The 13,939-nt window shown below is 42.0% G+C and overlaps 1 protein-coding gene across 1 annotated transcript in view; it reads right to left on the bottom strand.

Moving 5' to 3' along the window:
* Nucleotides 1-13,939, bottom strand: part of LOC120033010 (RAC-gamma serine/threonine-protein kinase-like) — a 24,411-nt gene extending 10,472 nt beyond the window's left edge. Inside the window, exons 1-7 of the mRNA XM_038979297.1 lie at nt 13,701-13,939; nt 9,398-9,761; nt 4,205-4,330; nt 1,454-1,565; nt 937-1,084; nt 655-786; nt 13-78 (exon numbers count right to left, since the gene is read on the bottom strand). Of these exons, the coding sequence (XP_038835225.1) occupies nt 13-78; nt 655-786; nt 937-1,084; nt 1,454-1,565; nt 4,205-4,330; nt 9,398-9,443 (630 nt within the window). The 5' untranslated portion in view covers nt 9,444-9,761; nt 13,701-13,939. The remainder of the gene's footprint in view (nt 1-12; nt 79-654; nt 787-936; nt 1,085-1,453; nt 1,566-4,204; nt 4,331-9,397; nt 9,762-13,700) is intronic.

The following is a 13,939-nucleotide window of genomic DNA, read 5'->3' as shown; positions in this document are numbered from 1 at the left end:
AACAATACTCACGGTTAGGAATGGATGCCGGGTGTTTTTCAACACTCTGCTTTCTGTGAGGGTGTGAGCAACTTCGTCCTGCGTTACAAGGAAAGAGAGGAAAATCCAGAAACAGGGGGGTAGAGAGAGAGGGAAAGAGAGCGGGAGAGAAAGATAGAATGTTAGGATGTAGAAGGTACAAGGCACCAAATGGTGATATCTGGATCCATTCCAACAGGGCTCAGTTCTTTCTACCAGTGTTTCGACCGCCGGTCTGTGGGATGGTCCCAGACACTCATTTAGTCAGTTTTATCGTGCTAGTTTAGTTTAAATGTACTTCCAAGCAGGAAAATACATAGTTCTAGTTTGCTGATGTACATATTACCTCTACTAACCTGTACCCCAGCACATTGACTCTGTACCGGTACCCCCTGTATATAGCCTCGCTACTGTTATTTTACTGAATTATTTGTTACTTTTATTTTAAATTTTTTACTTAACACTTATTTTTCTTAAAACTGCATTGTTGGTTAAAGGCTCGTAAGTAAGCATTTCACAGTAAGGTGTAAGGTGAATGAATACCTGTTGTATTCGGCGCATGTGACATAAAATTTGATTGATTGGATCCCTTGAATAAAAAAGGTTGAGAGAAACTGCTTTAAAACCAGCCAGTACCTTGGCGATGATGACTTCTTTCTTCAGGATCTTCATGGCGTAATAAATTCCGCTCGCCTTCTCCTTCACCAGAATGACTTTCCCAAAAGTGCCTTTGCCCAGTAGTTTCAAATAGTCAAAGTCATTCATTGTCTGTCAGAGAGGAGAGAAGAGGAAAGTAGAGAAAAGAAAATAAACTAAAAGAGGAGAAGCCTTCATTGAGATGAGAGAAACAATCTTGCTTGGTGTTTATTTGCCCATCTACCAATGTATGACCCGCGCTCAGTCCCCAGGGCAGCTCACCTTCCGTTTGTGTTGGCTGGTGGAGGTGTCCATCTCCTCTTCGTTGACCTCGTTCTCGATCTGCGACGTGGGGCTGCACAGGATCCCCTCCTCCTCCTGCTTGGCCAGGGAGTCGGCCACCATCTGGATGGCCTCGGCCCACTCATCCCTGGAACCAACCAACAGCAGCTCACTTTAATACACTGCTTTACTGCGTGTGTATGTGTGAGTGTATATGTGTGCTGAGGAAAGCACACATTTCGAAAAGTGCAGGGTACAAAACAAATGCCATGGAGAAATCTAGAGACATACCCCCATTCTGTCTGGATGCTCCCGTGGTGTGCTAAAACTAGTTACGTCAAAACATGCAACTGCTGCTGTGGAAGTTTTATGTTTAGATTAACATGTTTTAGCAGCATCTAAACAGTGTATAGGTATTCTTCTTCGATTTTCAATAACGTTTCCCCTAAAGGCGAGAGACGAGGAGGCAAGGCTGTAGAAGAGGAGAGAGAGGAAGGAGTGAGAGAGGGTGACCCACCTCTCATCGGGCGTGTCCACGTGGAATGTCCTCTCAATAACCGTTGTCCACTGCAAACAGCGGATGATGAACGTGTTGGGCTTCGGCCGCTCCGTCTTCATCAGCTGACATTCTGAGGAGAGGGAGAAAGAGGGGGAAGAAATAGAGGGTGTGTCGGGATGGAGAGAGAGGGAAGAAAGAGGGAGAGAGAGAGAGAGGAGGTGGGAGGTAAAGGTAAAAATAAAATGAGTGGGGTGATGAACGAGTGATTGAATAAATCCTTCATACCATGGAGGTTGACATCAAAGCATCACAGAATAAACATTTGTCACTCACTAATTTTTCAGGAGATAAGGGTGGCAACATAGTGTTGTACTATACTCAAGTAGCACTACTTTAACTCTGAACGTGTGACAGAGACACATTGGCTCTTAGGAGTGCACACATGGGAACATGGGAACCTTTTTTTATTATTATTATATTTTTTTTTAATGAATTTTACCCCCTTTTTCTCCCCAATTTCGTGGTATCCAATTGTTAGTAGTTACTATCTTGTCTCATCGCTACAACTCCCGTACGTGCTCGGGAGAGACGAAGGTCGAAAGCCATGCGTCCTCCGAAACACAATCCAACCAAGCCGCACTGCTTCTTAACACAACGCGCATCCAACCCGGAAGCCAGCCGCACCAATGTGTCGAAGGAAACACCGTGCACCTGGCAACCTTGGTTAGAGCGCACTTCGCCCGGCCCGCCACAGGAGTCGCTGGTGCGCGATGAGACCGGCCAAACCCTCCCTAACCCGGACGACGCTAGGCCAATTGTGCGTCGCCCCACGGACCTCCCAGTCGCGGCCGGGCGTGAACCCAGAGTCTCTGGTGGCACAGCTAGCGCTGCGATGCAGTGCCCTAGACCACTGCGCCACCCGGGGGGCCCGTAACATGGGAACCTTTAATGATATTTTAAAATTAAGAAAATTGTAGAACATTGCCTTAGGAAAGTATTCAGGCCACTTGACTTTTTCCATATTTTGATTTGTTACAACCTTAATCTAAATTTGATTAAATTGTCCCCCCCCCCCCCCCCCCCTCAAATTACACACAAAATCCAGTTTTTGCTTTGTCAGTATGGGGTAAGACATTTTTGCTAATTTATTAAAAATACAAAACTGAAATAACATATACATAAGTATTCAGACCCTTTACTCAATACTTTATTGAAGCACCTTTGGCAACGATTACAGCCTCGAGTCTTCTTGGGTATGACGCTACAGGCTTGGCACACCTGTATTTGGGAAGTTTCCCCTATTTCTCTGCAGATCCTCTCAAGCTCTATCAGGTTGGATGGGGAGTGTCGCTGCACAGCTATTTTCAGGTCTCTCCAGAGATGCTCGATCGGGTTCAAGTCCGGGCTCTGGCTGGGCTACTCAAGGACATTCAGAGACTTGTCCAGAATCCACTCCAATGTTGTCTTGGCTGTGTGCTTAAGGTTGTTGTCCTGTTGCAAGTTGAACCCTCACCCCAGACTGAGGTCCTGAGCGCTCTGCAGTAGGTTTTCATCAAGGATCTCTCTGTACTTTGCTCCATTCACTTTCCTTCGATCCTGACTAGTCTCCCAGTCCCTGCTGCTGAAAAACATCCCCACAGCATAATGCTGCCACCACGTTTCACCATAGGGATGGTGCCAGGTTTCCTCCAGGCTTGACACTTGGCATTCAGGCCAAAGAGTTCAATCTTGGTTTCATCAGACCAGAGAATCTTGTTTCTCATGGTCTGAGTCTTTAGGTGCCTTTTGGCAAACTCCAAGCGGGCTGTCATGTGCCGTTTACTGAGGAGTGGCTTCAGTCTGGCCACTCTACCATAAAGGCCTGATTTGGTGGAGGGCTGCAGAGATGGTTGTCCTTCTGGAAGGTTCTCCCATCTCCACAGAGGAACTCTAGAGCTCTGTCAGAGTGACCATCAGGTTCTTGATCACCTCCCTGACCAAGGCCCTTCTCCCCCGATTGATCAGTTTGGCAGGGCGGCCAGCTCTAGGAAGTCTTGGTGGTTCCAAACTTCTTCCAGTTAAGAATAATGGAGGCCACTGTTCTTGGGGACCTTCAATGCAGCAGAAATGTTTTGGTACCCGTCCTCAGATCTATGCCTCCACACAATCCTGTCTCGGGGCTCTACAGACAATTCCTTCGACCTCATGGCTTGGTTTTTGCTCTGACATGCACTGTCAACTGTGGGACCTTATATAGACAGGTGTGTGCCTTTCCAAATCATGTCCATTCAATTCAATTTACCACAGGTGGACTCCAATCAAGTTGTAGAAACATTTTAAGAATGATCAATAGAAACAGGATGCAACAGAGCTCAACTTCGAGTCTCATAGCAAAGGTTCTGAATACTTACGTAAATAAGGTATCCGTTTTTGTTTTATTTTATACATTTGCAAAAGATTTTAACAACCTGTTTTCACTTTGTCATTATGGGGTATTGTGTGTAGATTGCTGAGGATTTAAAAAAATATTTAATCAATTTTAGAATAAAAACGTGGAAAAAGTCAAGGGGTCTGAATACTTTCCGAAGGCACTGTATATTGTAATACAATATACCCAACACACTAAGAAGTGGTTTCCCGGGACAGATTAAACCTAGTCCTGGACTCAATCATTTTCAATTGAGATTCTCCATTGAGCTTGCTTTTTAGTCCAGGACTAGGCTTAATCTGTCTGAAAAACAGCCCCCAAATGGTTTAAAATGGGGACTGATGATGGCGAGGAGAACCTACTTGCTACAGAGAAGTTATTGAGGGGATAGGCCAGGTCTGCGTCCTGGGGTTTGTCTTTGTAGCCGATGAAGGATCCGTCGGTCTTCAGCAGGAAGTAACGCGGCCTCCAGTTCTTTATGTACTCACCTGCAACAAGTCCAGCAGGGATTGGTTCATACTGGAAACTTAGCCTATCAGTTTTTATAGTTACTGACTGACTGACTGGCTGGCTGTAGCAGAGTGGTCAGACCTTCGCTGCATCCTAAATGGCACTCTTCCCTTTACAGTTCCAGGGCTATGGGCCCTGGACAAAAGTAGTGTATTATAAAGGGAATGTGATGCCATCTGGGATGTACCCCTATGTACAGCTTTAAGGAAGTGCATTTTCATTTAACAGTATGGCAGGATGATTCATCATGGTTCAAGAAGGTTAATACATAATTAATTAATACGAAGGTCCATGCTTGTGTTTGCTTGCAAGATCTCCATGCGGACCTTGTTGTAGAAGAGCTCCATTTTGCTAATACATGGTATTATTGAACTTTTTTTTTTTTTTTTTTTTTTTTTACAACAAGTGACAGTGTGCAAAAATGCAGTAACGACTTTGTAATAACAATTTAATACAAGTATAAAACTGATTGTTTGCTACTAGTTTAACTCTAAACCACTAGCTACCCTTCAGTGTTTAGAAGACTAACTGGATTTTGTACAAGCACAAAAGTGCCTGTAACAATTCAGTGGCTCCCGGGCTCTGAAAGGAAGGAACTGGGGAGTTAAGCCATCCTCCGAGAACTCAAATTTGTCTGTGGCAGTGTCACAGCCTGAGGCTAAATAAATACACACACACAGTCCATGTGTTCAACCAGTCAACACAGCTTAAAATCCTCCATACCACATGCTGTGCATACTAGCTATAAATCAGGGGTTGGAACTAGAGGTCGGCCGATTATGGTTTTTCAACGCCGATACCGATACCGATTATTGGAGGACCAAAACAAGCCGATACCGATTAATCTGACTATTTTTTTAATGTGTTTGTAATAATGACAATTACAACAATACTGAATGAACAGTTATTTTAACTTAATATAATACATAAATAAAATCTATTTAGCCTCAAATAAAAAATGAAACATGTTCAATTTGGTTTAAATAATGCAAAAACAAAGTGTTTGAGAAGAAAGTAAAAGTGCAATATGTGCCATGTAAGAAAGCTAACGTTTAAGTTCCTTGCTCAGAACATGAGAACATATGAAAGCTGGTGGTTCCTTTTAACATGAGTCTTCAATATTCCCAGGTAAGAAGTTTTAGGTTGTAGTTATTATAGGAATTATAGGACTATTCCTCTCTATATGATTTGTATGTCATATACCTTTGACTATTGGATATTCTTATAGGCACTTTAGTATTGCCAGTGTAACAGTATAGCTTCCGTCCCTCTCCTCGCTCCTACCTGGGCTCGAACCAGGAACACATCGACAACAGCCACCCTCGAAGCAGCGTTACCTATGCAGAACAAGGGGAACAACTACTCCAAGTCTCAGAGCAAGTGACATTTGAAACGCTATTAGCGCGCACCCCGCTAACTAGCTAGCCATTTCACATCGGTTACACCAGCCTAATCTCGGGAGTTGATAGGCTTGAAGTCATAAACAGCGCAGTGCTTGAAGCGTTGCGAAGAGCTGCTGGCAAATGCACTAAAGTGCTGTTTGAATGAATGCTTACGAGCCTGCTGGTGCCTACCACCGCTCAGTCAGACTGCTCTATCAAATCATAGACTTAATTATAACATAATAACACACAGAAATACGAGCCTTAGGTCATTAATATGGTAGAATCCGGAAACTATCATCTCGAAAACAAAACGTTTATTCTTTCAGTGAAATATGGAACCGTTCCGTATTTTATCTAACGGGTGGCATCCATAAGTCTAAATATTCCTGTTACATTGCACAACCTTCAATGTTATGTCAGAATTACGTAAAATTCTGGCAAATTAGTTCGCAACGAGCCAGGCGGCCCAAACGGTTGCATAAACTCTGACTCTACGTGCAATGAACGCAAAAGAAGTGACACAATTTCACCTGGTTAATATTGCCTGCTAACCTGGATTTCTTTTAGATAAATATGCAGGTTTAAAAATATATACTTCTGTGTATTGATTTTAAGAAAGACATTGATGTTTATGGTTAGGTACACGTTGGAGCAACGACAGTCCTTTTTCGCAAATGCGCACCGCATCGATTATATGCAACGCAGGACACGCTAGATAAACTAGTAATATCATCCACCACGTGTAGTTAACTAGTGATTATGATTGATTGATTGTTTTTTATAAGATAAGTTTAATGCTAGCTAGCAACTTACCTTGGCTTCTTACTGCATTCGAGTAACAGGCAGGCTCCTCGTGGAGTGCAATAAGAAGCAGGTGGTTAGAGCGTTGGACTAGTTAACCGTAAGGTTGCAAGATTGAATCCCCGAGCTGACAAGGTAAACATCTGTTGTTCTGCCCCTGAACAAGGCAGTTAACCCACCGTTCCTAGGCCGTCATTGAAAATAAGAATGTGTTCTTAACCTGATGAGGACAGAGGGCGCTGTTTTCACTTTGGGGGAAAAACGTGCCCAATTTAAACGGCCTCGTACTCAATTCTTGCTCGTACAATATGCATATTATTATTACTATTGGATAGAAAACACTCTCTAGTTTCTAAAACCGTTTGAATTATATCTGTGAGTAAAACAGAACTCATTTGGCACAAACTTCCTGACCAGGAAGTGGAAAATCTGAAATCGATGCTCTCTTCTGGGTCCTGCCTATAAATGGGCATGATACCTATTAGTATACATGCACGTCATACACCTTCCCCTGGATGTCAAGATGCAGTGAGAGAAGAAATTGAGTGTTTATCTTGGTCTGAGATGGAATACGTCCTCTTGGAATGACGTGTCACCCATTTCATGTTTTCAGGAAGGCGCGAAGTTGGACCTGGATTTGCCTTCTGAATAGCTGTCGTTATAGGCGACTACTATCTCCGGCTTTGATTTTATTTGATACATGTGACAATATCATCGTAAAGTATGTTTTTTCAATATAGTTTTATTAGATTTTTGAAATTTATTCGGGACGTTAGGCGTGTTGCGTTGTGTGCCTTTGTTCAGAAAGGAGAGCTTCGCGCCACTTGGCTAGTGCGCTTGCTAATTCAAGAGGGAAAATGGACGTTCTAAATCCAAACAACGATTGTTCTTGACAAAGGACACCTTGTACAACATTCTGATGGAAGATCAGCAAAAGTAGGACCCATTTTATGATGTTATTTCATATATCTGTCGAACTGTGTACTATTAGTTTTGCGCCCAGGTTTTGGGCACTCGGTCGACATAACGTAAGCCTTATGTGGTAATGAAGTTATTTTTAGAATTCTAACACGGCGATTGCATTAAGAACTAGTGTATCTATCATTTCCTATACAACATGTATTTTTTAGTTATGTTTATGAATAGCTATTTGGTCAGAATATGTGTGTCAGAAAAAGTGTCAGAAAAAAATCCGGACGTTGTGGGACAAAATAGCTACGTTAGCACAATGTATAACCACTGATTTCAGCTCTAAATATGCACATTTTCGAACAAAACATAAGTGTATGTATAACCTGATGTTATAGGACTGTCATCTGATGAACCTTATCAAGGTTAGTCAAAAATTATATATATTTTCCTGGTGTGTCACGATCGCTAACTTTTACTGCTGGGAAATGGCTTGTGTTTCTGGCTATTGTGGTAAGCTAATATAACGCTATATTGTGTTTTCGCTGTAAAACACTTAATAAATCGGAAATATTTGCTGGATTCACAAGATGCTTGTCTTTCATTTGCTGTACACTATGTATTTTTCAGAAATGTTTTATGATGAGTAATTAGGTATTTGACGTTGGTGTCTGTAATTATTCTGGCTGCTTTCGGTGCAATTTCTGATTGTAGCTGCAATGTAAACTATGATTTATACCTGAAATATGCACATTTTTCGAACAAAACATAGATTTATTGAATAACATGTTATAAGACTGTCATCTGATGAAGTTGTTTGTTGGTTAGTTTGGTTGGTTCTTGGTTAGTTAGGTTGGCTTTGTGCATGCTACCTGTGCTGTGAAAAATGTCTGTCCTTTTTTGTATTTGGTGGTGAGCTAACATAAATATACGTGCTGTTTTCACTGTAAAACATTTTAAAAATCGGACATGTTGGCTGGATTCACAAGATGTGTACCTTTCATTTGCTGTATTGGACTTGTGTGGAATGTGGGAGGAGTTCCGCTGGCGGAACGCTGGAGCAGTAAAGGTTAACTGACTTGCCTAGTTAAATAAAAGGTGTAAAAAAAAATAATAATAATAATAAATCTACCAAATCGTTGTCCAAAAATACAGATTTCCAATTGTTATGAAAACTTGAAATCGGCCCTAATTAAAAATCGGCCATTCCGATTAATCGGTCGACCTCTAGTTGGAACCGGTTCAGGGAACATATCCGAAAACCGGAAAATAACAAAATAAAACTAAAGTGATCTAAACTGTTCCGGAACAGAAACGTTATATTAAAATCATGGGAACCAGTTAATAACGTTATTTTACGTTCCAGGAAAAAATTTCTGGTCCCACAAAAATCTCAGAAGTTCAAAGACATTAAAAGTTCCTCCATAGAAGCTGCTTCTCTGTAGGTATAGTTCTGTGGGCCTAATTCAGATAATGCATGTCATAAGATGCCCAGTGCTTCAAGCCAAGCATTCACATCTTCTCTCGCGTGAAAAATTTCAGTCGCATCTCTGCTCTATCCACACTGATTGGTGAAGTAATTTAATACTGAACGAAATGTAAAAAAAAAAAAATGTTTTCAGAGGTTTAAAAAGGAACGATATAAAGAGTACTTTTTTGGTTCGAAATGCTTGAGAACTTTATTTTGCTTGTCGTAACGAAAAAAAAAATAATGGTTCTGTTCAGAACGAAACAATTGGAAAATAATTTTGGTTCCAATCCCTGGTTATAATAATACAATATTCCATTGATTCCCTTCCCTGTTGGTTCCATGTTTATGTATATACAGGTATTTGGGGACCCGGGGGTGTTTGAAAAGGGGTGTTTGTTTTTTGATGTGAACTGTGGAAAAAAATCAAATAATTCAAAGACAGTAAACATCACCGATCATCAATCAATCAATCGACTCACCTCTCTTCTGAACCCAGCCTTCCTTGACAACGTTTTGGTCGCTCATAGTGGCGTCGCCTTGACCGTCAGCCCAGCGCTCAGACCCAAGGGGGTGGGGGGGGGTTCAGCAGTCCTGACCTTGCTGTCTCTTTCTCTTCCTCACAGACACACACCCACTCTGTCTCTGTGTGTTGTCTCTCTCTCTCCCTTACTCCATATTTTTCCCCAACTCCCTTGGCTCTCTCTCTCTTCTTTCTGCTACCTCCTCTCCACTCGTTTTCCTCTCACTCTGTCTTTACTCCCCTAACCGTCTCTCTCTCACACTGCCTTTCTCTCCACGTCTTCCTTCGCTCTCTCTCTTAAGGCACTCCAGCGGTGACTCAGCCTGGAAGGAAGCAGGGGAGAGAGAAAGGGGGGGAAAAAAGGTCCATGGATCGCTCCACACACACACACACTACATCCCCACCCCCCTCTCGTTCCTTTACAAACACTTACGTGAGAACTGGAGTCATTGTTAAGACCCAGAATGCGCTTCCCGTCCCGTCCCCTCCCACCAGCAGATTTGTCCCCTTTCCTCCCTCTCTCTGCTCTTTGGCGGGCCAAAAACTGCTTATACAGCGCCATTGACCAGATTTTCTTAAAAAAGGTACACATCCTTTACGGCCACCTTGTGTCTATTCTGGTACCAATGGATTATTCTAAGTTGTCTATTAGGATATGCACAAACAACGTCAGAGACTGTGGCAAGGTCAGTGCTGCGTATTAGGACCACGCAAGACTTTGCCGCTTTTGAATTTAGATGTTTTGATCTACTACACTATTAGATAATGTGTGCCTTGAAAACAACATATGCACTTTGATGGCAATAAAAGAACCAAATAGCCTCGATCTAGCAGCAGCATACCATCCTGCATCCCACTACTGGCATACCTCTAATGCTAAGCAGTGTTGGTTCTAGTCGGTCCCTGGATGGGAGATCAGATGCTGCTGGAAGTGGTGTTGGAGGGCCAGTAGGAGGAACACTTTCCTCTAATCTAAAAAAAATATATCCCATTCCCCCAGAGCAGTGATTGGGGACTTTGCCCTGTGTACGGTGCCGTCTTTCAGATGGGATGTTAATCGGGTGTCCTGACTCTCTGTGGTCACTAAAGATCCTGTGTACGGTGCCGTCTTTCAGATGGGATGTTAATCGGGTGTCCTGACTCTCTGTGGTCACTAAAGATCTCATGGCACTTATGTATGAGTAGGGGTCTTAACACCAGTGTCTAAATTCCCAATCTGGCCCTCATACCATCATGGCCAGCTAATCATTCCCAGCTTCCAATTGGCTTATTCCTCTCCCCTGTAACTATTCCCCAGGTTGTTGCTGTAAATTATAACGTGTTCTCAGTCAACGTACCTGGTTAAATAAAAGATATACAGTACCAGTCAAAAGTTGACACTCATTTAAGTTTTTTTTATACTATTTTCTAATAGTGAAGACATTAAAACTACAAAATAACACCTATGGAATCATTTAGTAACCAAAAAAAGTGTTAATCAAATCAAAATATATATTTTTTTTTTTAGATTCTTCAAAGTAGCCACCCTTTGCCATGATGACAGCTTTGCACACTTGGCATTCTCTCAACCAGCTTCACCAAGAATGCTTTTCCAACAGTCTTGAAGGAGTTCCCACATATGCGGAGCACTTGTTGGCCTCTTTACCTTCACTCTGCGGTCCAACTCATCCCAAACCATCTCAATTGGGTTGAGGTCAGGTGATTGTGGAGGCCAGGCCATCTAGTGCAGCACTCTCGTTCTTGGTCAAATAGCCCTTACACAGCCTGTAGGTGTGTTTTGGGTCATTGTCCTGTTGAAAAACAACTGATAGTCCCACTAAGTGCAAACCAGATGGGATGGCATATCACTGAAGAATGCTGTGGTAGCCATGCTGGTTAAGTGTTCTAAATAAATAATTGACAGTGTCACCAGCAAAGCACCCGCACACCTCCTCCTCCATGCTTCACGGCGCGAACCACACATGCAGAGATCAACTGTCTCTGCGTCTCACAAAGACATACTGGTTGGAACCAAAAATCAAACATTTGATCAAACATCAGACCAAAGGACAGATTTCCACCGGTCGAATGTCCATTGCTCATGTTTCCTTGCCCAAGGAAGTCTCTTCTTATTGATGTCCGTTAGTAGTGGTTTCTTTGCAGCAATTTGACCATGAAGGCCTGATTCACACAGCCTCCTATGAACAGTTGATGTTGAGATGTGTCTGTTACTTGAACTCTGTGAAGCATTTATTTGGGCTGCAATTTCTGAGGCTGGTAACTCTAATGAACTTATCCTCTGCAGCAGAGGTAACTCTGGGTCTTCCTTTCCTGTGGCGGTCCTCTTGAGAGCCAGTTTCATCATAGCGCTTGATGGTTACTGCGACTGCACTTGAAGAAACGTTAAAAGTTCTTGAAATTTTTTAGATTTACTGACCTTCATGTCTTAAAGTAATGATGGACTGTCGTTTCTCTTTGCTTATTTGAGCTGTTCTTGCCATAATATGGACTTGGTCTTTTACCTTATACCACCCCTACCTTGTCACAACACTGATTGGCTCAAACACATTAAGAAGAAAATAAATTCCACAAATTTACTTTTAACAAGGCACAACTGTTAATTGAAATGCATTCTAGGTGACTACCTCATGAAGCTGGTTGAGAGAATGCCAAGAGTGTGCAAAACTGTCATCAGTGCAAAGAGTGGCTATTTGAAGAACCTCAAATATTTTTTGATTTGTTTAACACTTTTTTGGTTACTACATGATTCCATATGTGTTATTTCATAGTTTTGATGTCTTCACTATTATTCTACAATGTAGAAAATAGTAAAAATACAGAAAAACCCTGGAATGAGTAGGCGTGTCCAAACTTTTGACTGGTACTGTTTATAACTTGAATCCCAACCTGGCCAGTCTGATGTCTCTAAAAGCATTGATCTTCAGTTACTTTTCACTGGGTATATTTAGTCACATCTAAGTATATTGGCTATTGGCTACAATGATGACAACATTAGCACGGACCTCAGTCAATCACTCCAAATCCCAATTGGAGATCAATGGGAAAAGCAGCCAGTATGTCAAAAGCATTATGTAGGCCTACTCTAGAAAATGATTTAATTCTTGGTCCACAATCATATTCAAGTTCAGGAACAGCTTCTGTGGTTAAATTCATGTCCTTTGTGGAGAGATAAAAATGTATTACCATTTACTTATCTCTAGTAACCAGTGATAAAATAGAGGCCAAATTGCCTGTGACAACCCATGAGTTTATTTTTGTTCAAAGTGAAGCACTACTACCGTACTAGGAGAAAACTGTCTTACATGCAGTACAGTGTTTTGTTGTCAGAGATTGGACGCCTGTCAAAAGCGGGCGACTGATGTTAAAGACCTGGCTCTGGGACTGGGATGGAAAATACATGGAATCAATCCAATGACAACAAAAACAATGGCTGACATGACCAGAATTTCCATTTTAGAAACCATTACAGGTCACATGTGCAAACCTTTTCCACAACAATCGTCTCTGCCATGTACAAGACATGGCTAGGCCTTGCACCGCATACAAAAATAAGCAAATATTGAAACAACAGCTTTTGTTTCAAGGGCGTGTGGTGTCATTTGCTCTTACATAATAACATCCGCCTGCCATATAACATTACACACTTAATTATACAATAATAACAAGAGGCACAAAATCATTACTGGGTAAGGATGATTTTTAAACAATGTTCTGGTGCCTAGCAAACGGATAAAATGTCAAGTGATTGGGGGAAGAAATTGTAAATCGAGCTAGCTAGCCACTGAACGCGGCTAACGAACGTAGCAAACGTTAGCTAGCAGCTAGCTGACAGTGTCCTCTTGACGTTTTACTTTTTTTTACGACTCCCTACATTTCTTCCTAGGTTGTTGGCGTTTTATATATATATATATATATATATATATATATATATATATATATATATCATAGAAACATATAATTTGTTTAGGGCGCAAAAACTGGGCCGAAGCAAGACAGTAACACCACCCCATCATTGTAGCTTGCGCTTGAGAATCCCCAAGCCCTCCCGTTGCAGCATCCCAGCAGCATCACATCCCAAACTTGCAAATGACGTGCATTCATGCTAGCTAGCCCGCTACGGGCTAACGGTTGTTCCCACCCATTTTACGTTGAAAATATGCTTCCACAGGCCCCAAAATATTGAACCCCAAACCCAGCGCTTTTTAAACCCCTTCTGCTTTTCTTTTTATAATTAGTATTTTCATTACATTGACGTATTTTACCTGGCAGTCGAATAATGATAGCTAGGGACACCCCCCTTCGAGCGCTTGCTTGCTTCCAACGCAGCAAAATATTTGGAAAGAACAGTCAGTCAGTGATAAAAATAGAAGAAAAACCGGGATGTATCCATTGTTGCTGATGCTACGGCCAATTACAATGTCCGAAAATAATACTTTGTAGACAGAAATTGCTGCGACAGTCCTCCCGGCTCTGTGACTAGCTTCAGCAGCTGCCGCTTGGT

The sequence above is a fragment of the Salvelinus namaycush genome, chromosome 39 (assembly GCF_016432855.1).
Source record: "Salvelinus namaycush isolate Seneca chromosome 39, SaNama_1.0, whole genome shotgun sequence".
NCBI classification, from domain to species: Eukaryota; Metazoa; Chordata; class Actinopteri; order Salmoniformes; family Salmonidae; genus Salvelinus; species Salvelinus namaycush.
The sequence above is the reverse complement of the archived record's forward strand: the minus strand, read 5'-3'. Positions and strand labels throughout refer to the sequence as shown.